This window comes from Plectropomus leopardus, chromosome 1 (assembly GCF_008729295.1).
Source record: "Plectropomus leopardus isolate mb chromosome 1, YSFRI_Pleo_2.0, whole genome shotgun sequence".
Taxonomy (NCBI): Eukaryota; Metazoa; Chordata; class Actinopteri; order Perciformes; family Serranidae; genus Plectropomus; species Plectropomus leopardus.
In genome coordinates, this window is record NC_056463.1 from 13,181,130 (window position 1) to 13,207,135 (window position 26,006).

At 37.2% G+C, this 26,006-nt stretch overlaps 1 protein-coding gene across 1 annotated transcript in view; it reads right to left on the minus strand.

Moving 5' to 3' along the window:
* Positions 1-2,829: 2,829 nt before the first annotated feature.
* The window catches only part of LOC121947680 (protocadherin-9), a 276,936-nt gene continuing 253,759 nt past the window's right edge, over positions 2,830-26,006 (minus strand). The window contains exon 5 of the mRNA XM_042492770.1: positions 2,830-3,279. Coding sequence (XP_042348704.1) covers positions 2,909-3,279 — 371 coding nt within the window. The 3' untranslated portion in view covers positions 2,830-2,908. The remainder of the gene's footprint in view (positions 3,280-26,006) is intronic.

Sequence of the window (26,006 nt, forward strand, 5' to 3'; positions counted from 1 at the left end):
CAAAGGGACAACACATTCTTATTAAAGATGTTTTTAAACCATCAGTGTCTTTATGGTGTAAAATATAGTGTCATTTTTGAGGGAAATATTTTAAGAGTAGTCTGACTCACCAGATGCTGATGATTTTGGTCAGCATTTTTCCTTCCTTCTGCTATCTGCGTTTCTCCATTTCCAAATCCCATTTGCTAAGGGAAAAAACAAAAATTTCACACGTACACACTGAAAATGGCACATTTTGACAAAGATTTACATTGTGTGATAAGACATGCCTCCTTTCTTCCTTTTGTGAATTTTTGTAAAGATCTACATCATATAAAATAACCTTTGGCAACACATCAGAAAAGCCTTGACTGTCTTATTGGACTCTCGTACCAGATGTTGATCTGTTTTCTGACACAGCCAGTCAGAGCTGATTTGCAGCATCTTTTAATTTTGGCAGCAACATTTGCTAGTGACACTGACTCAACTAATGTACCAATCAGTTCCTTTTCACACAAGCTTTTTTGATATTCTTGTAATGTTCTGCCAGAGCCACATGCAGCCAGCAAATCGACTGGGGTTATATCAGGTCCAGTGAGGTCCTCAAGAGCTTAAGTAGGCTATAGTAATGCTTTACCTCTAGGGCACCAGTTATCAAATTATGTTTGTCTTTTTTATCATTCAAAATTGAATCACACAGTGACATATAAATGTTAATGTTTTTTCTACATAGCACTTGACAGTGCTTGCTTTTCAACATGCAAATGTTTAACCAAAACATGCTGACACTGTTTTGCTTGGGCACTGTTGTTGCATCCTAGGCTTTGTGCCACCCAAGACAGTTATGATTGGTTAAAAGAAACAAAAACAATCCAGAGCATTTTTCCCCTATAGCACAAAGATAACTGTGGATTCCAGACCTTTCTCTAGCGCTGACACAGTGCTGTAAAGATAGATACGCTAAACTACGTTAACAGTAAATGCCGTGTTCATGTAATGATGGAGGATGTTGGTCTAATTCACTGATAATCTAGTAATGGAAACGATCTGGCTGTTGGAAAAAAAAGACAATTAGGAAGACTCACTCCTACCTTATGAGTGTACTTTGCTCTAGAAATAAATTACTGGCATATTCAACAATAAGATTTGGTGCCATACTGTTTAGGAAAATTGGTTAATTTGCAAACATCTACACAAAACAGACAGAATTCCTGAGCCGATCATCCCGCACACAGGTTAAGCATACACATAATTAAAACATTTATTGCAGTAGCTGTATACCTGTAGAGTAGTAACAAGGATTAACTGTTTCAGTATCTGTGATGTCAAACACCCTCACAATTGACAAACATACTGCGATAAGCAAATCACTCCATCCCACTTAACTTCTTTATATTGTGACATAAATATGAAAGTGCTTTACAAACTGAATGTCTCCTTAATGCACAAATCAACTCTATTCCAACAAAGGAAAATGACACAAAATGAACAAGTTAATTTATAAAAGCTATATCTTTTAGCATGCTATTCCATTGTGTAATTTTGCCTTCCATGCTGTGGAATAAAACAAAGTTGTTCAGACAGTGGAATGACAGATGATCTTTCATGGTTGACCCATTATCTGCACATGCCTTTGTGTTTTTCTTCAGTACCAACAACTCAGTTTTGTACTTTAATATCTGTGTGATTATGTCTCTAAATTTGGCAAACATTCAATGCATAAGGCATTTGATTATCAGACTGGTTTGTCTTTGTAGCCAACATGTTTTTGTCATTTAAATAAGCACAATTCAGTGTTTTGAAGAAACATCATGAAGGCACGGTGATTAAAGTGTTATCTAAATCTGTGTTTTCTTACATATGGAAAATAATATACTGCGTGGAAATAATATATATACATATGTCAATAAATTGCAGGTACTACTGAGGGATTGCACTCAGTTAAATCACAATTTGAATAAAATCTATACAATGATAAGATCAACGTTAGATAAAACATTTAGCCATTTACAAATATATTGCTATTTAATCGTACTGAACACTTTCAAAATCAGTTTATAGAGGAGAGCTTTTCATTTTTATAATGCACATATTGAGCACTGACATCCTTCATACAAAGTGTATTTTTTAAAAAAGGTTTGCCTGTGTTTGTTTGTTTTTGTTTTTTTTTACTACTTGAAGAAAATTATTATGAAATATGGGCAACATTGAGAATATTACGGTATGGAAATTTCAAAATTAACCATAGTTTTTTTTTTTTAGTTTTTTTTTTTAAATAATTAGGTTAATGTTTTCTTGTTGTACATTATGCCACATTATAGATCTTTGCCCAGTTGAGTCCCCAAATCCTGATGACAAGCCATTATAACAACAACAGCCGAAAACTGTCCTATTCACTGTGGTTATTACAGGTACATGATAGTGGTTAATAAGTCTTATTTACAGGCACACAGACAATAACAGAATAAACAAGTGTCCACTAACAGTGTTATTAGAACAACACCCTCTGAAATGTAATTCCATTTTCTTTGATTGTGTTGATTAATATAGTCCTGAACAACTCAATAACAACCACACCACAAATATTCGTATATACTGGTCAGCCATGGAAGTTTTTTTTTCTTCTTGTAATTTGTTTTCATTTACTCCATTTTACGCTTGTCTGTCCTCCACTGGTCCAAATCACACATGAAGTGGACAGAAAATGTTACGTTGAAGAAATCCATGGAGGTTAATTAAAAAAAAGAGGTTTCCTCTAGAGCCATAGTAAAGCTGAATCGTAGAGAACACAGCGTAAGCACTATAGTACATGTGGCTATCACACTGCAGAAGCATCAACTTAAGTGGGAAGAGATGAAACTAGAAAGAAAACAATAAAAGAGGAGAGGAGCTCAGGTGGACGTCTCACAGCACAGAAGCAAAATCCGTCTTATAGCTGCTGGTCCTTTGGGCTGTCTGGGCAGGAGGCTGGCTGGCAGGACTTCAGACTCACCAGTGGAATATCAGCCATGCCACTGCTGGTGAAGTGTCCCTCTCCACTACCAAACTGCTTCCTGTCACCAAAATGCTCTGACCGCCCACTCTCATTTTTCCAGGTTCTGGTCAGAGTATGTCCATTGAGAAGTTTTTCCTTGGGACCCCACTCCCTCTGAGATCCAAAGCTTGACACTGGTGACTTGGGCTGCTGGTATGTTCCCAGTGTCGGGGGCATCCAGCAGTTGTCTGAATGTCCCAGAACTAGGCATTCCTGCGTGCACATCTCTGTAGCTTCCACTAGGCCACGAGGTCCCAGGGGGCCATCTAAAGCAGAACAAAAAAAAAACCAACAACAACAAAAACAAATACAAAAAATATAAAATATTGGTCAGACACAATAATAGTTTAATTACCTGTAGTTGTTCCAATACCAGTATTGAAAATTTATCAAATACTGTCTAAAATGTTGTGTCGGCGCGAACACAAATATATGCTTGATTTGATATTATGTAATTTGTTAAAAAACTTTAAAGTATCTTCACACCTTGTCAGTTTTCCTGGAAATTACTTTTTTTTAGCTGCCATAAAACAGTAGCATTAACACACATTGCATTGTGTAGCTGTTGGCAACTACTGTTTTAGACTGCTTAAAAAGAACTGATCTCAGGTAAATAGTACAATGCTAGCATATAGCAAAATGTCAGCAATTTATCAATATTTTACACTGGAGAGTATCACCATTAAAATGGCAATGTGCAGCCCCCATTCTATTTATGTATTTGCTATTGTTGTATGGCATGGCTCTGGTTAAACCATTAGTACAACATAAACAATCATTTCACATCCATACAGGATTAGTAGTATACACCTGTTAATTTTTCTTAGCTCAGTGGTATCAGATCAGTTATCAGTATCTGCCAATACGCAGGTTCAGGAATCTGAATCTGTATTATTAGGGATTAAAAAGGGGTTTTGAAACATTTCATATGACCTGTATATTACAGTGCTTTACATGTTTGCATAGAATGGGACTGAACCTGATAGTCGGTGTTTGTTGCACAGTTTAAAAGGGATGTAATTCTTCATACAGAATTTAATGAAATAAATAAATTGGTCTACACTATTAATTTTGAAGCACCCTTACAATACATTTGAGTTATCGCTTCAGAGTTATGAATAAAAAAATTTAAAAAGATGAAAATTTGTCTTTGCTGGTACTTTATGAAGTACTGCATACAAATTGTTTTCCCTAACATAAACAGCTTTGTCTTATAAATTATGTTTATATTCATTAAACATAATATCTTGAGCAATCTTATCAGGGCTCGAGCACCGTATGGTGCAAGGAACCTCTTGGAATGAAAGCAATTATTTATTAATTTTTTTTACCAAATGAATTACATTTTTGAATGTCTAAAGGGAATGTCGAAAACATGTGAACTGTCAGGAGGTTTAGCTCAGTGGGTAAGTGAAGTGGATAGTGTGTCTGAGGTAAGTGGTTCAAGTCTTATCTGGGACAGGTGACATTTGACTTTTATGGCATAAATTAAATAAAATATCAGCTGATATATCTTTCTGCTGATATAAGTCATTGATGACGTACCTTGCAACGACAACTTAAAACAGTTCAGTAACACTCTTCAGTGTCTCCTGAATTTTCATAAACTGAATACTGGATTTTCCGTGGCCAAGAACTTAGTTGAATATCCCCCTGACTCATATATCAGTCAAGTTTTTGACAGACGTCACTGCCGCTACTGAGCTCAAGTGTCTGGAGGTTTGGCTCAGTGGTTAAATCAGGCGATTAGTATGCCTGAGGTTGGTGGTTCAAGTCTTACTTGGGACAGCTGAATTTTGAAGACTAAACCCAAATCAAGCATATAGCTAAAGGGTACATTGAATACATGAAGTTGGTTTGAGAGACAGGAGGGACAGTCAAGACACAGGAAGTTGGGGAAAAGATAAGAAGTAAGGTTAAGAGACAGGAAAGTCAGTCAAGTTACATGCAGTTGGGTTGTGAGACAGGAAGAGACAAGAAGTTGATTTGAGAAACAGGAAGTTGGGTTGAGAGACAGGTAGTTAGTCAAGTTACAACAACTTAAGTTGACAGACAGGAAGTTGAGTTGAGAGACAGGAAGTTGAGTGAAGGTAGAAGATGGAGGTAAAAGATTAGAGTATAAGAGGTAAAAAATAGGAATAAGAACGGGTCAGACAGTAGAAAGTAAGGGACTGGAATAGGAAAGTCAGGAAAGTGGCTGAGTAGCAAGGTAGGAAAGTCAGGCACATAGCACAACGCAGCCTAGCACAAGTCTGGAAAGATAACAGAAAGGGATGATACATCCCTTAGGTCTTGATAATGTACCTTGCAATGATCACTTAAAACAGTTAAAAAACACACCTCCTTCTCCTTCTCTTCTGATTTTTTTATACACTGAATACTGATTTTTTCCTGCCAGGAACTGTTGATCATCGGCCTGACTATCAGTCAAGTTTTTCACAGACATCACTGGCGATACTGAATGTTGCGTTTCAACACCATATGACCCTTATATCACAGCAGACAGATATATCAGTCGATATTTTATTTTATTTATGCCATAAAATATAATTTGGCTGTAGATTCATACAGTTTAGACACTGATTCTGATTGCAGAACAAATTAAGGCACATAAAGTTGAGTAATATATTGTTTTGGCCAATAAATCAGGTGAAGTGGTCCCAAAACAGGTAAAACCAGTATCGGCAGATGCGTCTGTCAAAATCAAGGAATATCGGCCTGACTCATATATCAGTCTAGTTTTCGACAGACATCACTGCCAACACTGAATTTTGTGTTCAACAACATATGACTCTTATACCTGCACAGCAGACAAATACATCGGCCGATATTTTATTTTATTTATGCCATAAAATATCATTTGGCTGTAGATTCATACAGTTTAGACACTGATTGTGATTGCAGAACAAACTAAGGCACGTAAAGTTGAGTGATATATCATTTTGGCTGATAAATCAGGTGAAGTGGTCTTGAAACAGGTAAAACCAGTATCGGCAGATGCATCTGTCTCAATCAAGGAAGCTGCCTGACTCATATATCAGTCGAGTTTTTGACAGACGTCACTGCTGATACTGAATTTTGCATGTCAAAAACATATGACCCATATAAAAGCACAGCAGAAAATATATCAGCCGATATGCTATTTAATTTAATGCCATAAAATATCAGTTGGCAGTAGATTCATATATCAGTTGAGGTGAGTTGAATTTTGTATTTCAACACAATATGACCCTTATATCAGCAGAGTAGAGAGATATATCAGCCAATATCTTGTTTATACTGTCATCCTCTTCCTCCATCTTTTACCTTCACTGAACTTCCTGTCTCTCAACTGAAGTTGTTGTAACTTGACTAACTTCCTGTCTCTCAACCCAACTTCCTGTTTCTCAACTCAACTTCTTGACTCTTGACTGTCCTTCCTGTCTCACAACCAAACTGCATGTAACTTGACTGACTTTCCTGTCTCTTAACCTTACTTCTTATCTTTTCCCCAACTTCCTGTATGTTGACTGTCCCTCCTGTCTCTTAACCCAACTTCATGTATTCAACCTTCCCTTTAGCTCTTTGCTTGATTTGGGTTTAATCTTCAAAATTCACTTGTCCCAAGTAAGACTTGAACCACCACCCTCAGGCACACTAACCACCTGAATTAACCACTGAGCTATACCTCCTGACACTGTATGTTTTCGACGTTCCCTTTAGCTCAGTATTGGAAGTGACGTCTGTTGAAAACTCAACTGATATATCAGTCAGGCCAATAATCAACTAAGTTCTTGGCAGGGAAAATTCAGCATTCAGTTTATGAAAATTCAGGAGACAATTGTGTGTTCTTTAACTGTTTTAAGTGTTTGTTGCAAGGTATGTCATTGATGACTTGTATCAGCAGAGCAGACAGATACATCAGGTGACATTTTATTTTATTTATGCCAAAAAAGTCAAATATCATGTGTCCCTGATAAGTCTTGAACCAGCAACCTCAGGCACACAAACCTCCTGACTTACCCACTGAGCCAAACCTCCTGACACGTTGCATGTTTACAACGTTCTGTTGAACTTGAACTTGCAATGTCATGGTTTATGAGCAAGTGTTTTATCAGACGAAGCCAATGCATTTGACACTTCTCCTGTGTTTTACCTTGAACAAAGCTCTTTGCCTTGGACAACTGAATTCACCTGTCCTGGGTGAGGTTGGAATTAATTATCTCATAGACTGCAGGGAAGCCCTCTTACCAACCAAGCTAAACCTTCAGACATTTCTAATGTGTTTTAAGTTGCGCTTTAGACTCTTCTCTGGGAAGCGGCCTGTAAAGCTTACTTGCCCTGGAGAAGGTTCAAACTCAACATTCCAAATAGTTTTTTGTTTAAATGTTAATTAATTAATTTACATGATTTTTTCATGGTTTGGTATACAAATGATGTATACCAAGATGATGTGGGATTTATGTGCCCTCAAGAGCCATCTAGTGGGTGCTGGAAGTACTACGAAGTATCTCACTCAATGGTCCGAACTCTCTGCATGCATAATCCGTCTTTCACAGAAATGAACGACCGCTTTAGCAGGAGTTAACCATTACCCCAACATACATGGGGGTGCGAGGGACTTTTCTCCACGGCTTGCAGCTTTAATTTAATTTGTTTTTCCAATTTCTGATGTTGTAGGACAGGACGTTCATACTATATGTTAATTTTCTTTGTCAGATACAACTGCTCATTAATGCAAATATTTAATCCGCTAATAATGTGGCAGTAGTTCAATTAAAAAACAAGTATGTAAACACATTTAGGAGATCCAGTTGTTTTGGGCAAACATCAGAATGGGGAAGACATGTAACTGTGATCGTGGAATGATTGCTGGGGCCAGGCGAGTGGCTGGAGTATCTTTAAAAACTGATGGATTTCCATGCACAACAGTCTCTGGAGTTTACAGAGAATGGTGTGAAAAACAACATAGTGTGAGCGGCGGTGTTCTGTGGGCAAATTGTTAATGAGAGCGGTCACAGGAGAATGATCAGACTGTTCAAGCTGATAGGAAGGCAACAGTAACTCAAATAGCTGTGCTTTGCAATAGTTCTATGCAGAGGAACATCTCTGAAAGCACAACACATCAAATGTTAAGGTAGATGGACTACAGCAAGGCATAATACATTGAACGTTAAGGCAGATGGGTTACAGCAGCAGAAGACCACAGCGGGTTTCCATTCCTGTCAGCCAAGAAAAGGAGACCAAGACTGAAGTGAGCAGGGGCTCACCAAAAGTGGACAGCAGAGGTTTTAAACACATCACCTGAGAAACACAAATATGCTTGGAATACTCTAAAAGAATGTAGAATGTGTACAGGGAATATCAATAACCTGATTTCTCTGTGCTCATGCAAACACCATATCCCAAATATAATTATAATCAGGATAAGCAACATGAACGGGTTATTAATGTTAACGTAATCAAACCCAGTTCAGTAAACTATAATGGCCTCCACAGTCACCAAATCTACATGCAGTAGAGCACCTTTGGGATTTGGTGGAATGGAAGATTTTCAGCATGAATGTGCAGCCAGCAAATCTGCAGCAACTCCATGATGCTATGATGTCAACAAGAATCTTTAAGTAAGAAAGGTTTACCCAATAAGGTGGCCATTGAGTGTATAGCCAAAACCACTTGTTTTCCCTGACCATTTCCAAAGTATTATCTATGCCTACACATACGCTGAACACACTACACAAACCCTGGTCTCTCGTGTCAGTGTTTTTTATATGCCCAACATTTACTTGTTTCTTTGGTAAAAAAAAGTAGCCCTTCACTGAATAGAAACCTTTGCCAGTTCACATAATTACAGTAGCAATTATGTGTGCTTTGAAATGTAATATCTTAGTAGTATATAAATGTAATTTTATCCAAGACAGGGTTGAAATGAATGTACCACAGGTCAAATTGGAACCGTACACTGTTTTCTCTAGATCTGGCATTTGTTCAAACCCCTTTAGTGACTTAATTTCAAAAAGAGCAAAGCAAAACAACTGAACTGGCATCAGCGGGTATCCTCTGCTCATTGAGGCTCTCCGCCTCACATATGAGGTTCAGGTCATTTGAGTTCAGAGAGTTGGATTCAGCCGACCAACCAACAGCCTGAAAAATGAATGAGCCGTGCTTTCGGGAGATGGTGAGCGTGGGGAGCTATAGATCTTGAGGAGGATGAAAGGATAAATGAGTTCGCTCTGAGCACTGTCATTTAAATCCATAGAGACATTTACAGTGCCTACATAATACACTGTAAATAGACTGATCTACAGCCTAATAAGAGATTATCCTAGGCTGTAGTGATGTTGGGTGATATTCACTCGGTAATTAGGCTACCCAAACAAGCTAACTTTCTTCAAGTCTTTTTTTATTTCCTAATATTTGATCTCAAACTTTTGATTAGGTTAAAGATTATTTTACACTATTACGTGCATATAGTCTATCTGAGTGTCAGTAGATTTTCAGATACAATTTGCAAATATATTATTTTAACCCTTGTAATGTCAATAGCAGGATGTCCCAGAGTCTGCAGGCTCCACAGCTCACTATTTCTTTTTAAAACCCTTCAGTTGACATGATTTCACAGTAGAAATTATCCTAACATCCCCCCTTCCCCAAAACAAGGGGAAGAAAAAAAATGTTGAAGGTCAATTTGCATCACAACAAGTCATCGGTAGGACATTTCTCTCTAACTCACCGCTACCATCTGGCTACTTGTCTGATGAACATGCATCAACATTCAGACATAAAAAAAAATCAAACAAGTCAGTGTTTCAGGTGGCATTTCTTTAAATCTCAGTTGATAGAAAAGCATGCATAATGCATGAAATATAATACAGCGCTACTATTTGAAGAATTCTTCTCCTTTGAGTTGGTTTTATTCTCCTTTTTTAAAGAGGAAACCAATTCTGTCTGTGTTTGTATATCAAGCTTCAAAGGGTAATGAATTCATCTGTTTTTGTCCTAAAAGAGGAAATGATAACTATTTGTCCTAATTTGTCCCTTTGCTTCACAAAAAGCTAATTGGCTGGCGGGTAAGTTCAGTAATATTTCAAAGGGCTTTTTTTCTTTCTTTTTTTCCCCCAAAACTCCTGCCTGGACCTGTTTTTCTCCTCGCTAGTTTAAAATTCGACAGTTTGAGAGTTTTTTCTGAACGAAAAGTTAGTTTATTACAAGAGCAAAAAGTAAATCTTGTGCTGGATTATATTAAGTCTTTATGTTAAACATAATACATCAGAATTAATTATGTGTACATTTACAGATTTTTGTGAAACTCAAAGGGATACTTGACTGATTTGTAGCAAGTTTTGTATTATAACAATGTTGGTTTTAACCTTTTTATTTTGGTGTTAGACTTAAAAAATTACCTGCCCTGGACACCGGCCTTCAATGTCTCAATCAGGACCAAACCCACTTCGTTCAATCAGTCATCTTGATAGCCTGAGCTATCAGGCCAAAAAAACTTGGTCTGTTTTCCTTACAGCTTTAAACTTTTTTTCTTTTCAGACAACAGCTTGAAAAAAATACTGAGAATTGAACCCAGATCCTCCAACATTCAAAGCATTCCTCTATCTCACTGAGCAAACGATTTGGAGACTCTTCAAGTTTCCTCCTTGAAGATATTCACCTACTCCTTTGGACAAAGGCACTCAAAATTCACTGAACTACTGTATATAAAAATACTATGGTTTTTCTATATATCGTTTTATTATGTGGCCAGCCTGTGCACATACATTTGGAGGCCATAAATTCCATGCAATACAACATGTTAGCAATCAAGAGTATTTTCATGAGGAAAATAATTATATCTTGTTCCTATACTTCTTTATGTCTTCTGACCCAAATGAAAGTACTATCATGAATGGTGGAAAAAGAGAGAGGAAAAAAAGGTACTATACCTATAGGCTCATTTGCCATGTTTTGATGACAGGTTCTTTGTCGGTCATTCATGCGTAGGACAATATGAGTTAGTGTTATTCTAGTCTAATAAGAACATATCATCATATTCCACTAAGCCGTGCCGCCTCAACAGTGGGTTCTGCCTTTGACAGCACATTCAGATATATGACGTGAAGAAAGGCAGAGCTTGAAGAGAGAGTCAGTCACTCTTCTGCGTGAATGTAGAGTCCATCACAATAACAGGCACCCATAATTGGCATGTGAGGAGTCTAACCAAGACACACATTATCATAGTTGCAAGAGGAACCACAGAGAGCAATAATACATGGTACCCGGGAGACAGAAAGATGAATTCCTCGAATGAGATTGTAGACGAGTGAGTAGACATCTGGGGAGCTGTTAGGAAAGAGAGATGGGAGAAAGGGAAAGCACTGCGCACATGTAGATGGTGTGCTTAGTTGTGCAGAGGAACGATTTGCAGACCTGCCATTTATGTGCCTTTTTGCTGTTTTCGTATTGTTAGGCAAATGGTTATAATGAAGGCATGATAATGGTGATGGCACTGATGTCATTTCTTTCAACTTTTTAATCATGGGCTGCTTGAAAAACAATGGAAATTGAAAAAAGAAATCCCTGACTGATTTGTGAATCACAGTATATCTCTATTTAGTATTAGCAGTTTGTGTATTGATTACAGCAAAATTAGGAAACTGTGATGTCCATATTTCTTGCAGAGTCAGTCATTAATCAAGGGCACTTTGTGCTTTGCTATTCCCCTGGTGTAATAAACATGACCATTTGAATGTAGATTGGTACAATCAGTGGCCCAAGTGGGCAGCAGAGGATAATTTGAATCAGCCATTTTCTTCTCTACTCTGTGCATACCTGCTGTTTGAGGCAATGCAGAGACAAAACCTGATTGAAAGACCACTTGAGACACCAAGCTGATAGTTTTAGAAAAAAACAAATACAGCCGTGTTTTTCTTACAGTATAAACCAGTAATCCCCATCCAGGGATACTCTGGATACCTTGGTGGTACTTCTGCATGTGCTGTGGGACAACTGGAAATATTGTGGAGATTAGATACTTAAAGATATGAATCTACATATTTGTGTTGAAAGGGAAACTAAACAGCAAAATAGCATTACAGATCTATGTGAGAAAGATATTTGGCATATGTAATAATATTAATAATAATAATAATAAAAATAATAATAAATGTATTTATATAGCACCTTTAAAAACAGATGTTTACAAAGGGCTTTGACCGACAAAGCATAGGCAGGAACTCAGGGAATAATTAAATAAACATCAACAAACATGACAAACAGAAAATACTAGGCAATTCAAACAAAAAGGAAAGAACAAATAAAGCAAATAAAAGTAATAAAACAGGCAGATCTTGAAAGGCAGCTAAAGTACTAAATGAATCAAGTTTTGGGAAATATAAGAATAAATACATTAAAAGACAACAAAAATGATATGAGGAATAATATAACAAGACAACATCACATCAGTGGGGATAAAACAAAGATAAGAAGATAAAAACAGATGGATAAGAGATAGATCAACAAGCAAATTAAAAAATAAAAATATGATAGAAAAAGGACATGAGCAGGATAAAGAACGGCTAAATTGAGTAAGAGCAGCGAAATGAAAAATGGAAGAGAGATAATAAATGAATAAATAAATAAACATAAAGGTGACATCACGTAAAAGCAAGTCTGTAAAAGTAAGTTTTACGAGGAGATTTGAAAGATGTCACTTGTTCTTTGAGCCTTATTACACAAAATGTAGTATCACAATAACCAATAAACTACTTGCTACAGAAGGCTGCCTATAAAAACTAACAACAGTCAGTTTAAAAATCTTAACCATTGTGATTTTGTAAAAACTAGTTAACAACTGAGCTACCTAAATACAATGGTTAAATGTAAATGGTTGGACTGTCCAACTCCTGCAACCACAAATGGTAAACTTGACCAAATCGACAACCTGAAATTATCATTTATCCAATAAAATACATATAGGGGTATTCAAAATAAAACATTGTGCTTGTACAGTCAAAATACAGGTCCAGATCTTTTTCTTGACAATTCTCATGGTAGTACAATAAAATATATTTACACTTCAGTGTAACTATATTTTACAATAAAAATATATTTACACTTCAGTGTAAATATATTTTATTGTACTACCATGGATGGGGATATATTTCATCTCCTCTACCAACCAAGAAAAAAGCAGACAATTGTTTTGTCCTCTTCATAAAGTACTGTGGAATATCACTCTCTGGACGCTCCACTCCACACTTCCGTGTTCAAAATTCTGACTCAGCATTCCAATATTTCAAACAAAACCAAAACACAGCTTCCAGTACACTGCATAGCTGCAAACTGCCATCCAGGTGTTCTTTTTCTTTGTTTCTTTTTTTGTTTGGTGTTTTGTAAATGTGGAGCGAGCATACAGTACAAAGATAGTCAAAGATAAGACTTCCAAATGCTAACTCAGATCACATTGTGGTCTGTCTTGTACCAGTTTATGAGTCTCAATTAAAGAGGAATAAACCATGTAAATCAGAGTTTGATCATCTGAATGCCTAAAGAATCGTGAAGCATGCTTTGGTTGTAATGTGTGGAAGGAGTTTCATCATCCTTGGATGACATACCAACAGTACTATGGAACGACATAGTTTTGTGTGTAGTCAGTGATACCAATGAAGGAATGTTCAAACAAGATGTATATTACTAAAGATGTTGAGCATACTATTAATTTGAGAAACACCATCCTCGAGAACAGTAACACAAGCAAATTTAGGCATGTAGAAAAAAAAAAAAATTAGGGAGAGGCTTCAACAAGGAACCCCTTTTAAAAGCCACAATACCAAACACTTATGAGACAATATGAAGGGGACAAATGGACTGTCAACCACTCAGAAAACATTAGTGGCAACACAATAAGGCAGGGCTCACAAATAAACATAGCATTTTTTCTCTAGATATAACAAAAGGAATAATTCAGATCATGTTAATATTCTCAATTCAGTTACACCTATGGAGTCAAATAGAATTGCTGTTTACATTAAGCAGGTGAGGAGCGCTTTTAGTCATTAAATTCAGAGGAAGACCACAGGACCAGATAACCTCAGTGCATTTATTTAAAAAATAAAAATAAAAGTAGAAAATGCAGCAGAGCATGCATATGTGTGGCAACCTATTTTTCAGTGTACTGTAGGCACTCACGCAATTCCTAAAATGTAGAAGACCTTACAAATAAAACCTCTTTCAAAGAAAGCGTGTTGGAACTCAATGATAATCATCCTGTGGCCTATTATAGAGAATTTTTACTCAGCAGCTTAATTTTGAAAATCTTCAGCTGGCAAACTGGACCCTTACCAGTTTGCATATAAGCAGAATCATAGCAACAATAATACACCTAATATTGAAGCTTCACACAAGCCTAGAACAAGGTTCTCTTTTTATATTTTCATCACCATTCAACACAAATCAGCCAGAGCTATGATCACCAAAGATGATTCAACTAAAACTTAATCCTCATTATTCTGTCTTATAAATAGAGCGCAGATAGTTAAAGTTAAGCCGGGCTCAGACTATAGGAGTTTTAGTCTGATTTATCCCAGATTCACCCCTCCCTGCAGGAGGCAGAACCTTCTACCCTTAGCTGTCCTCCCACTGGGACAGACTTTTTGACATTGTTAAAGAATGAGTCCAGATTCAGTGCCCGTTTGTTAAGCACCGTCTGTAACCTCCCTAAACTCCCACCTTATTAGCCATTGTCTTCTTTGTTTACTTTTTTGCAGTTTGTCATTGACTTAATTCTCTTGTGGCCTGACCTACTGTCCAGCGTATTACATTACCGTAATCAATACATATATACTCACAAAGACAAAGCCTTATTCACATTTTTTCCCTTGCACAGGCTTTCATGATAGTCTTTACTATGAAAAGACCTGTGATTTCATTTAACTTAACAGACATTGTCCATCGTTGCTTATTAGCAGCTAGCTTCTTCTGATTACTTTGTGCCCAAGAATAAGCTTGTTTCCTTCATTACATGCTGACCTCCCACTCTGTAATCAGAATGATATCCCATGTCATGCATCACCATTGTGATTAGGTTGATGATTGAGCAAATTGTCAGTGACATCAAATTTAGTATTTTGATCACTTACTGTATTCAGTCGCTGTGTCTTGCACAGAATCATAGCTGTACAGACATGCAAATATCGTAATCAAGAATCTGTCACTGCCGAAAACTGTGCGACTTGGAGAAGCCCAGAGGGTGTCAAGTGACATCCTGCTACTCAAGCTGAAACCTTGAAGAGCTGTGGACAGATGATAAGCACCAGCACACCATGACACTACAACTGCAGATAAGAGGCCGGCAGGTACGCACTCCATTGTGCTGCTGCTCGACAAACGAGCTCGGAAATCTGAAATAGATCCTGTCTGGCCCAGGGAAATGAAGAAATTGAACTCTTTCGTGACTTGGAATGAAACGGTTACTATCTTCACAATAATCTGTGATAAATTCCCAACAGTTTGTACTAACTTCTCAAATTTTAATTATCATTTAAACCATGTTTGATTACCGTGCTTTTTAAAACTGCAAATACTGTCCAGCTTCAACAAAAGTTAGAAGAATTTTAAGCTGCAGGTGCAGAATGCTACGTGGGTTTGTTTTGCTATTCCCTTATTTACAGAGTGGGTGTCCAGCAGGCAAAAACAATGATGCTTCTAGTTCTGTGTCCTCATCTACAATGACACACTTATAAGGCAGGTTATTTTTCATGTTAATGCACATTTGATATGGTTTTTGTATGTTTCCATTCAGCATTGGCTATGTTATTATTTGGGGGACTGCTCATTGTTTTGATGGACCAAATTTCCGAAGCCCTGTTAGTCTGAAAAATGGCCCATTGAACCATAAACCTAATTTTTCAACGAACCACAACCCCAAAAACAAAGGCCCATTGCTCCGAGGCATGTTTCTCTGAAAATACACTCCCTGCAGTTAGACAACCCAATTGCAAGAAAGAAAAAATTGCATTGTATGTTACTTTAAACCATGAATACATTACTTTTGTCAACAACACTGTGGTGAATGTGTGGTTAAATTTTGGCAAATAAATATATATAAATATATACTTGGCTAAGGTTAGGAAAGGATTGTGTTTTGGCTTAAAACAGCCACATTTGGTGGCACAAAAGTAGGCAAAGCAGGGAAGGGTCAATGAAAAAACACCAAGGTTTGGTGCTGGGAAAACAGCCCAGGGTCATTAAAAGATAAAAACACCTAGGATTAGTTGCTCAAACACCACTGAGAAACTAAAACCAACTGAAGGGAGTGTGTATTTTTGGAGAAATGGGACTTTAAAGTAATGGGGGTTTGGTTTTGGGATAATGGGTTGTCAGAGAAATTAGCTTTTGGTACGATATGACATTTTTCAGACTAATGGTTGTTTCAGAATTTGGGGTCGTTGGAGCAATGGCATGGCACCGTTATTTGAGCGTTTACGCAACTAAAACATGTACAGTGTTGTTAATATTATTTGTGGTTTTCAGTAGGATTTTAGTGTGTTTAACAGTTTAATTATGGTCGCTATGATTGTTATATGACTCACCCATACCATGTCATCACATTTCATGACTTTTCTATGTTGCTTTTGATTGTATATAATACTTATAAAAGATCTTAAGGCAACTCTGCACCTGAATTTGAGCCAAATCAGTAGCGCTACTGTGCCCAAGCTTTTCTGTGAATTTGAAATTGTGAATATAAGCACAAAAGCGGCACCTGGAGAGGCACCTGACTCAGCTACATGCTGCTGGAAGAAGCACAGAGAACCCTGTTTGAAATAAGCACCAAAGCATAGCTGTGAACATAGTTTTCTACCCATATGACGACTTAAAAGACTGCACTTTGTCATCATTATGTCACCCCTTTCTTCAATATATATATACACACAGACAGACAGACAGACAGATAGACAGACAGATAGACAGAAAGATAGGTAGACAGATAGACAAATGATTCAATGAAACAGAGGTGTTGCAGGATAGAGCAGTCTTTGAGTCTTTGATATACCTGAAAAGTACTTTTTGCAGTTATATGCAAATGTATGCATAGGCAATATTTATGGAATACTGATCTGGAATGAGCTACTTCCTCTTATTTTCTCAAACCTCTATGATATGTCCAGTTTATGATATGAGCATGTCTGAGTTCTGACAGGAGAGAAAATAACAACAACAACACTGATTGCTGCTAAAATAAAAATTCTTTCTTTTCAATAAAGTGAAGGTGATACACAGGACCTTGTTTGTATTGACGTCCACTGACAAAGAATCGACATACCTCAGTTCAACAGCATCAGCATGCATATTCAGCTGATTTTGCAAAGTCACAGTTTTTTATAGATAAAGCAGTATATTAATACATAGGAAACACTGTGTTCCCTTCATTCACATGAAATGGCTTCCACATTGTTTAGTGCTATTTTGTCTGTGCATAGCTCGTTGCTCATGGTTACTATGCTTGAGAAGTCAAGTTTCTCCCTACACACACAAACACACACACACACACATGCACACACACACACACACATGCACGCACTCACACATGCACACAAGTAAATAGCCGGTGGCTGATGTTTGGTGCAGAGCCCCTGAGTGCTTTAAATAACATTGAGGCACAGGTGTTGAGGAATGCAAGGGATTCAGAACCGTGTCAGATGGTGCTTACTTTTGCTTACAGCTCTGTGCAAATGTTGCAGATGTCCGCGAAGACAGATAACTTAAAGACAAAGAAACCATTAGATTGCCTCCTGATACGGAGTCATTAAGATGTGCTGGGGGCTGGTCTGTTTAATTCCAAAGAAGCTGTTGAATAAATGTGAGCCATGAGCAATCGCTGTTTAACGATGGACGCTTTGACCAAACAGTATTCACATGCCTCTTTCAGTCTCAGTCCTCCTACTCAGCATCAACAGATCACCGAGGTTACAGAGGAGGAGAGAATCATTCTCATTTTTGGCCAGAGGTTGTTTGCAACTATAAGGGAGTATTCTTGTTTTAGTCTGTCGGCTACTGCTAATGAGATAACGTTTGGCTAATTAATTGGATGCACACTATCGGTGCTGATGTGCAAGTCCCACACCAACAACCTACAGCCTTCAGAATGGCAAGGGGGAACGAGTGGAGAGGGAGTCAGAGTGATTGAGTACGGGGGATTTAGTGTCCATAGGGCTTGTTTATTTATCCATGCTGTTAAGCATGCCCAGATGTTGTTATTTGGGGATGAATGAGGCTTTGTTTTGGTCCAGCATGACGGCTTTAAAGTGCCATACCGCCATCTCCAGCTGCTGCTCAAAAACCCACAAGATATGTCAGGCAGATTTATTTGCTATGCTTTAAATCTACTGTAGTTTTTTTTCCCCTGACTCTTTCCTTTCATCCTCCACTACAGAACATAAATACCTATACAATCAATCAATCACTGTGTACACTAAGGCATATAACAATATACAGTATTATAAACATACTGTATTCATAAATATCTGCCTAACCAAGAGTAAATATTTTATAAAAGCTTTGGGAAGCGTGTGATCGGTGTGGTGGTTGGTGCCCAACAAGGTATAGAATTACAGCTCCGTACAGCTATGCAGCAAATTTGAAAACAGGTCCTGTGATCTACAGTAAGGGCTATCCGGGGTTGGATAGATATGATAGTGAGCAGAGCAGAACAGAGCAACACGCTGGATGCGTCCTCCAGAGAATACTAGTCTGGCTGATGGATCCTTTCTAGTGCTCCCTTTGAGGCCAGGCAGCAGCTTCTCATGAGAGGAGATGAAGGGCAGGAGGCAGTGGAAATAGAGAAAGAAGACAAAGCTTGAGAATGGAAGTGAAGGAAGATGATGGAAAAGAGGAGCAAGCGAGATGGAAGAGAAGGAAAGCAAAGTGAAGGTAAGGAACGGTAAAAACAACAACAAAGCCTGTCAAAAAATTGCTGTCATTTACATAATTTTCATGATCACTGATAAATATTATTGGCTTAGACCTCAGTTAAAACTATTCTAAGATCAATTTGTAATTCAAATGTTCAACCCATGGTACTCTCACTTGGACCCACATATTTTTTTCTGTTTAAAGTACTGTTTACAGCATGAGGGAATAAGTGCGCTACTGATGTTTGTGGTGGAAATGAAGCTCAAGAAATGTGATTAGCATTTCTTTTAATTTGTCAAAAAACAAGTCACTTGATTTCTTTTACAAATGTGTATGGGGCAATGCACATACCACATACTGTACCAGAACCAGAAAAAGAACCAGAGCTAATTTGGAAAAGGGGGTATGAGACTCACACTGGGTCTGGGTCTGCAGCTGCCTGTACAAGAAAGCAGCGTGACAGGGAGGAGCACTCACTCTGTAGCTAAATCTGGGGATGTTACACTGCACACTGAGTGACAAAAAATCAAACAAAAAAAATAATAAACCCAACAAAACCAACACTGTTTGACTCAGACGAACTCAACTGACTGTGGGTTCTCCAACTGATGATTTGAATCTTTCACTTTCAGGGGGCTGCCCTATTGTATTGTACATATGCTGCATTTATTTACTTAAAGTCCCTAAAAAGTAGCAAACATGTAGCACAAATACACGCTATTGTTTATTCAGTACTTTGTGGAATCATCACTGGCAGAAGTTGCAAGCACATGTTTCCTTGGATGTGCCTTTATCACCATCTACTTTGTTTGGTGTTTTGTTTATTTCTCTAATATTTGCCCTGCAGTAATGGGCTAGAGCGTTGGCATCATTATTTGTAATTTCAGAAGCATTCTTAAGTGGTAATTGTCCAGTACCACAGTCTGTTGCCTAAATACCCGACAGCGCTTTAAAATTGCATGTGATCTGACAGCCCAGACTATCAATTGACAACCACAGTTTTTAGGTCTTTTGATCAAAATATATCAGATCGTTTGGTAAACAGTATCCACATGAGACACAATTCATTTGTTACTCATTCTTCTTCACCTCTATTGCAGTCTTGTAGAATTAAATATGTAGCCACTTTTTCACAGAAGGGAGCCATTATGAATTGTTCAGTAGAGAATCTATAAAACAAGTAATCCAAAATATACTAATAATCTTTTTCTTTTTTTTTGGTTCGTTTTGTTTTTACTCAACCTCCATTGCTCTCCTCACTTAATGTTTCCCTCAAAACTCCACTGTACCACTCTAGGGTTTAACCTCACATCCCCTTTGATATTCTATGAAAGTTGCTGAATTTTAGTAAAGAGCTATTAAAATTTAAACAGTTATTTTACGAGTCAAAATATTTCTTCTAACCTTATTCACAAGCTAATTATGTTTCCTCTATGCGAACTTGTAATGATCATTCATTTATGCTGCTCTTCTAGCACTGAGGTGTACAGTGTAGGTCAATGACAACAAGTCTCAGTCTAAACGTGTACACTAAATTTCAATAAAAATACAAGTAAATATGGTATGAATCGCACACTTTGAGCTCCCCAGTGCTTTGGCAAGAAGCTTAGGTTTGTCCTGAATCAGATTTTGTGGACAGGAATCTGCAGAGCACAGTGTCAGACATGCTGCAGAGTAACAGCACAGGGACGCTCCAAAAGACTCTGACCTTTCCTGCTCATCTTCTACTGTACACTGCAAATTTCATTTGCAGTTCTAGGTCATGCCACCTCCAGAAGTTCTTAGGTGACTCCTGCCGCAGCAGTGAGGAGGAGTGGATGAGACTGGTAAAGAGTTTTTATCAGTTGGAGAAAAGAGAGCTATCAGCTTAACAGTCGGAAGAGAAAAGGGTTGTAATAGGAAATAACAATCACATTTTTTGGCCTCAGTCCAGGTCAAAGTCCTTTACTGTTATATTTGCTCAGATGAAACCAAACTTTATTTTTGTTATACTTGTATTTTTTTCTTCATGATGCACTGCATAGTACACATTGAAAGACCTAAATTAAAATTTCATGAAAGCTGAGTAACTATGCATTTACAAATATGCTCTCCATCAGCTTCCCTTCGAGTTTCTCTAAACATATTTTGTGTATTTTCCTATAGTGTTTTGTAAAATATTTCTGGCAAAATGAGTGTCATTCTGTAGCAGAAAGGTTGAAATGGATTTGAACTCCCACATGAAGAAAGCAAATACTAAAGTTCAAATGCAATTTAACCAACAGCAGCACTTTAGAAATGCGGAGTCCGGAACAAAGGTTGCTGAAATGGAGCACTGACACATTGACATATCACACTTACTCAAAATGCTGCACATTAAGAAATGGTCAAGTGTTTTAATTTAGCTCAATGGGGAGATTTTGACAGCTGCCTAGAACAAACACACAAAGGATCCAAAATGGATCAGGCTTTAAATAGCCCATACCAATCCATTAAAAAATAATAAAAAAATAAAAAATACTTGGATCAATCCCAGTCCCAGGTATTGCCTACTGACACAACTACTTGTAATGTTTTGGGGTTTTTGTCTTTTATTTCTGAAAGAGCAACAAGCAATTCACACAGTGTCAGTAAGTGCAATAAAAATGTGGCTGCATTAAGAATAAAATGTACTGCACTGATAACATGGAGGAATGGTGCAAAGAAGAGCGATTAGACTGTTTTTATGGGGCTTTGGTGCAACAGACCAGATATCATCAATCAGTAGCGCGACCAGAATAACGTTCTTGTGCTAGAATAAAAGGTGCAGAAAGTAAGCTCGATTAACAAACTGGTGAAAAAGAGCAGTATGGCTTGGAGGCACCAGCAAAGGGGATGATGAGGACAAATCTAAACTCCATTTTAGAAAACACCTTCCACCCCCTCTGTGGTGAGATGAAACTACAACACAGAACATCTTCACTCTTTGCCTCAGCATCCAAACTTGTGCCTACAGCTATTAGACTGTACAATGCTCTGTGACCAAGCAACTCAAATCTAAGCCAACTATGGAAGAGTGAGGCAGGGCGTCTGAACTGCACTGCAGAAACTAAACAAGTCACCATGGACTGCTTGCTACATTTGTATGCACCACAGTCCAAAGCATTTTGTTTTTTATTTATTTTTATTGTAATGTTTTCTTCCAGACATATTTCTGCATATTCCTACAGTTTCTCTGATGAGTTGGTACATATTACAGTTTCACTGTAGCTATGCTGCCATGTTTGCAGTTAGTTGAAACAGTGCTATTGTGAAGATAATGCATATGCATTTTTTGCATACTGCTATTTTTCTGTATACGGTAACACTGTCCTTGAGCATTTGTAAAGAGGACAGCCAGGAATACAAATCACCAAGGTCTATACATTTGATGTGGTGTATTGTTGTGCACAATACCAGGCTTCATAGTACATATCTTTCAAGGCAAACACTTACCATACTAAATAAATTATGTTTTGATATACCCATATATTATTTAATATTAAACCTTGTCTGCCGTGAGTATAAAGGTGAAAGGGAATGACTTTGGTCGACTTGGTCGATCTGAAAGACTGTTTTGACAGTGCTGCCATCTCCAATACAAGTACTATATCTGACATTTAGACCACCAATTTGATAATTATCTGTGCTACCACGATCCTGTTTCTATCATTCATCATTACCATCCATCCCTTTAACCAGCTGCAAATGACACAAATAAGTCTTTCCATATCTTTGCCTCCAAAGTCATACGACAGCCAAAGTGGGATATATCAAAGAAAAGTTAGTGCACTTTGTGTGTTGATGTGTATTTGGATGGTATACCAGATATTGTGTGAGCATTGCAGCTATTTCAGTAACGATACTGTATTGTTACAGAAACACCTTTTTATTTTCATCTATCTGTTGAGGATCAGAGTCATGATTGAAGATTCCTGAGATCTATGTGTGAAAGGCCAAATCCATTTCATATGAAGCCAGCAGTGTTACTGATTCCACGTCTGAAAGGGGTTATTGCTAATATATTTCATATTGAGATAAGGATATCCCTAATACTTTAACTCCATTATTCGGATTCCTTGAGTTGGATCAATGATAGGGCTACAAAATCTGGGGGAAAAATTATATGGCAATTATTTTGAAAGATACTGTGATAGTAATATGAGTTGCAGTTTGGGAGGAAATGGTGCTTTTTGCATGTCATTTACACTGAAAAAAAATATAGAAATAAAAATAATGATGGTGTGATTTTTTTTGCTGGGGTCTCTACCAACCTAGCACGTTCTGTTACGTCTGAAATATGATTTGTATAATGAGGCATCTTTGTGGTACCACAATGCTTCATTATAATGGTATGTTCAGACCTATTTTACCTCTATCAAAAAATTGCACCTCCTGCAATTTGGATATCACTTTGCCATATTGCAATTTTGATAATATTTGGATTAATTGTGCAGCCCTATTCAACAGCACAGGCAATGCTGTTGATTTTTTTGTATTAAATCACAATGTCAACACTTAAAAGATATAATAATCAGATTATTTTAATGAGAAAATATAGATACTTAAGCAAAGGTATAGACGTTTTCTTCCAGCCAGTAACTCGCATCTCTGTTGTTTATATGGACAAACAAATATGGCAACACAGTTTTGAAAAACACATTTTAAATTGCTGTTTTACACCACTCAGTGCAAGTGCTTAGTCCCCATGACAACAATAGCCATGTAAAAATTATTTTTTTTTCTCCCTCTCTAATCTTCCACTGCATTAGACTCAGCCACTGACCTTGTAATCTAATTTCTGTTCTAAGTCAGTGAGTATGCCTGCTCATCTCTACAGTGGATTGAATACATTTCTGGTCAAAGACCTTAAGCAGCACTGATGATAATAACGAGACAGATACTGTACATGATAACTGATTAAGTTTTAAGTTTTTACATTGCCCCATTATTTATTTTTCCTGTTATAATCATAATGCATTTTTTTTTTTTTTTTTTTTTGCTCACACTCCATTGGACAAGTGAAGAGCTGGACGAGTGGAAATTTTAATCTGAAGTTGGCTTTAATTCAGCCTTTTAGGGCTTTGGATAACTCTGCCAAGTTTCGTGTTAAGACTTAGCCAAAGTGCTGCTCTGACAAACTGTGCCACTAATGTGGTTGAGAAATAAATAAATTAAAAGTCTAGAAGCCTTTGCTTTGAACACACACACACAAGCCCAGACGGCAGTCACTAACAGTGTCGATGTTGACATTTGAGATATGAGGAATAGATTTCAAATTCAATACAAGGGTATAATCTTTTAATCATTATGAGCGAGCTGTGGCTCTGATGGTGAAAGTAATTTAACAGACACAGATAATGATCATGTTGACCTCATAATACACTAACACTGCACCATGACCGCAATTCACTTTGCCCTATATACACAAGACACCATGAAACCCAACCATCTAAATGCGAAAAAATTGTGACTGCAAGCATCAATGTCGCTCAGTGGTTCGGTCCAATGGAGTCACGGTGTGCTGTATTACACTGTCTCTTCAAGTTTTTATGTGTGATTAGGTTCTTTGTGGTATGTAGCAAGTATTGATTTTAATCTTGGAGGAATGAGAAGATAAGAAATTGTCACTGGTGCTTTGCTATTGAAGTGCACTGATGAATACTTATTACTTTTCATTACTGTACGCAGAATAACTATTTCAATGTTAGATGTGTTTACTGGAAACCATTACATTCATGAGCGTAACATATCAGTTTAACTAAACTTCAGGGCCACTGTTGTTTGGCAGCTAGTAAGCATGTAGTGATTCAAATAACCAATGTTAAGAATTGTATGTATTGAAACAATATTATTTGGAAACTGCAGTTAGTGGATCTTAATAGAAGCAGTTCATCTGAGTTAAGTTTTCAGGCTGAATTGTAAATTGAAGAGGAACCCTGGAATTGAGAACTTCTCTTTTAAATGTCAAATTAAATTAAATAGCTCGATGTGCTGTTTTATAATGTCAAATTTGGATACAGAGCATTCAGTGCCTTGCATCAAGTGATGAGTTTAATTAAAGTGTGTAAAACCTCTTAATTTTGCACAGTGATTAAGTTATTCAGTTAAAGCCTTATGTCTTGTTATTCAATAAAACAAAAATGTGATAAAATTGGTGTGCTGCTTTTTGTAGTAGGCACTAGCAAAGCACAATTGATGTAAATGTAATGACAGCTTGATTAAGATTTTTATAATCATATTAGACTATATATTAATATTAAACATATTTGCAAAATTGTTTTCTTGAACAGTTAAACCTTTTGGTGAAGGTTTGGTCGGGGTCAGAACATTGAGGGAAAAATGGCTAAAACCACAAAGTAAAGGTCATCATAATAAACATTAGAACTATCAACACTGACTTCCCTATACAATGTCCCATAAATCTCAGTCTGTGATGCCACAGTAATCCACTGCCACATTATTAACAGCCTTGCTTTGGTCTTTGCTTTATAATTAATTTGTTTTTGTTTTTATTGGCAATAAATGTTGCTAGTAAAAAATGGCACAAAAAATCACTCAATTATTGCTGCAAATTAGCTGTACATGGACATTGCTTGTAGGAGACAGGGTTGACCCCTGTGGTTTACCACAATGTATATAGTTGGGCCTATTAAAGATTACCGTTCATTTTCATTGCACTCAGATATTGAACCACAGTAACAACAATGCCCTTTCATACTATAAAAAATATGTAAATGATGCATTGTAAATTTTGCTGATTGCTGAAAAAAAATCTGATAAAGCCTAGTTTAAATAATCAATAATTACTACACAATAACCTATTTCTATTCCAGTTAAATATATAATTTAAAAGACATATGCCCTTTTGTGTTTTCATACATTTATTTCAAGCAATAAACCAGTAATATCAAGTTTATGCTAAAAAGATACTTGTATGACTTTGAGATGATTTTATTATTTTAGGAATTGGTTATGTGTCGGCATTTTTTCTTGTGAATTTCGAATGAATGTGCCCTGTTGTCTCCACTGCCTTCTTCTGGAGTCACTCTACAAAGCTCAACAAAGAGTCAGAGTGCAGAGTCTGAATGAGCATCAAGGACGGGTAAATGGC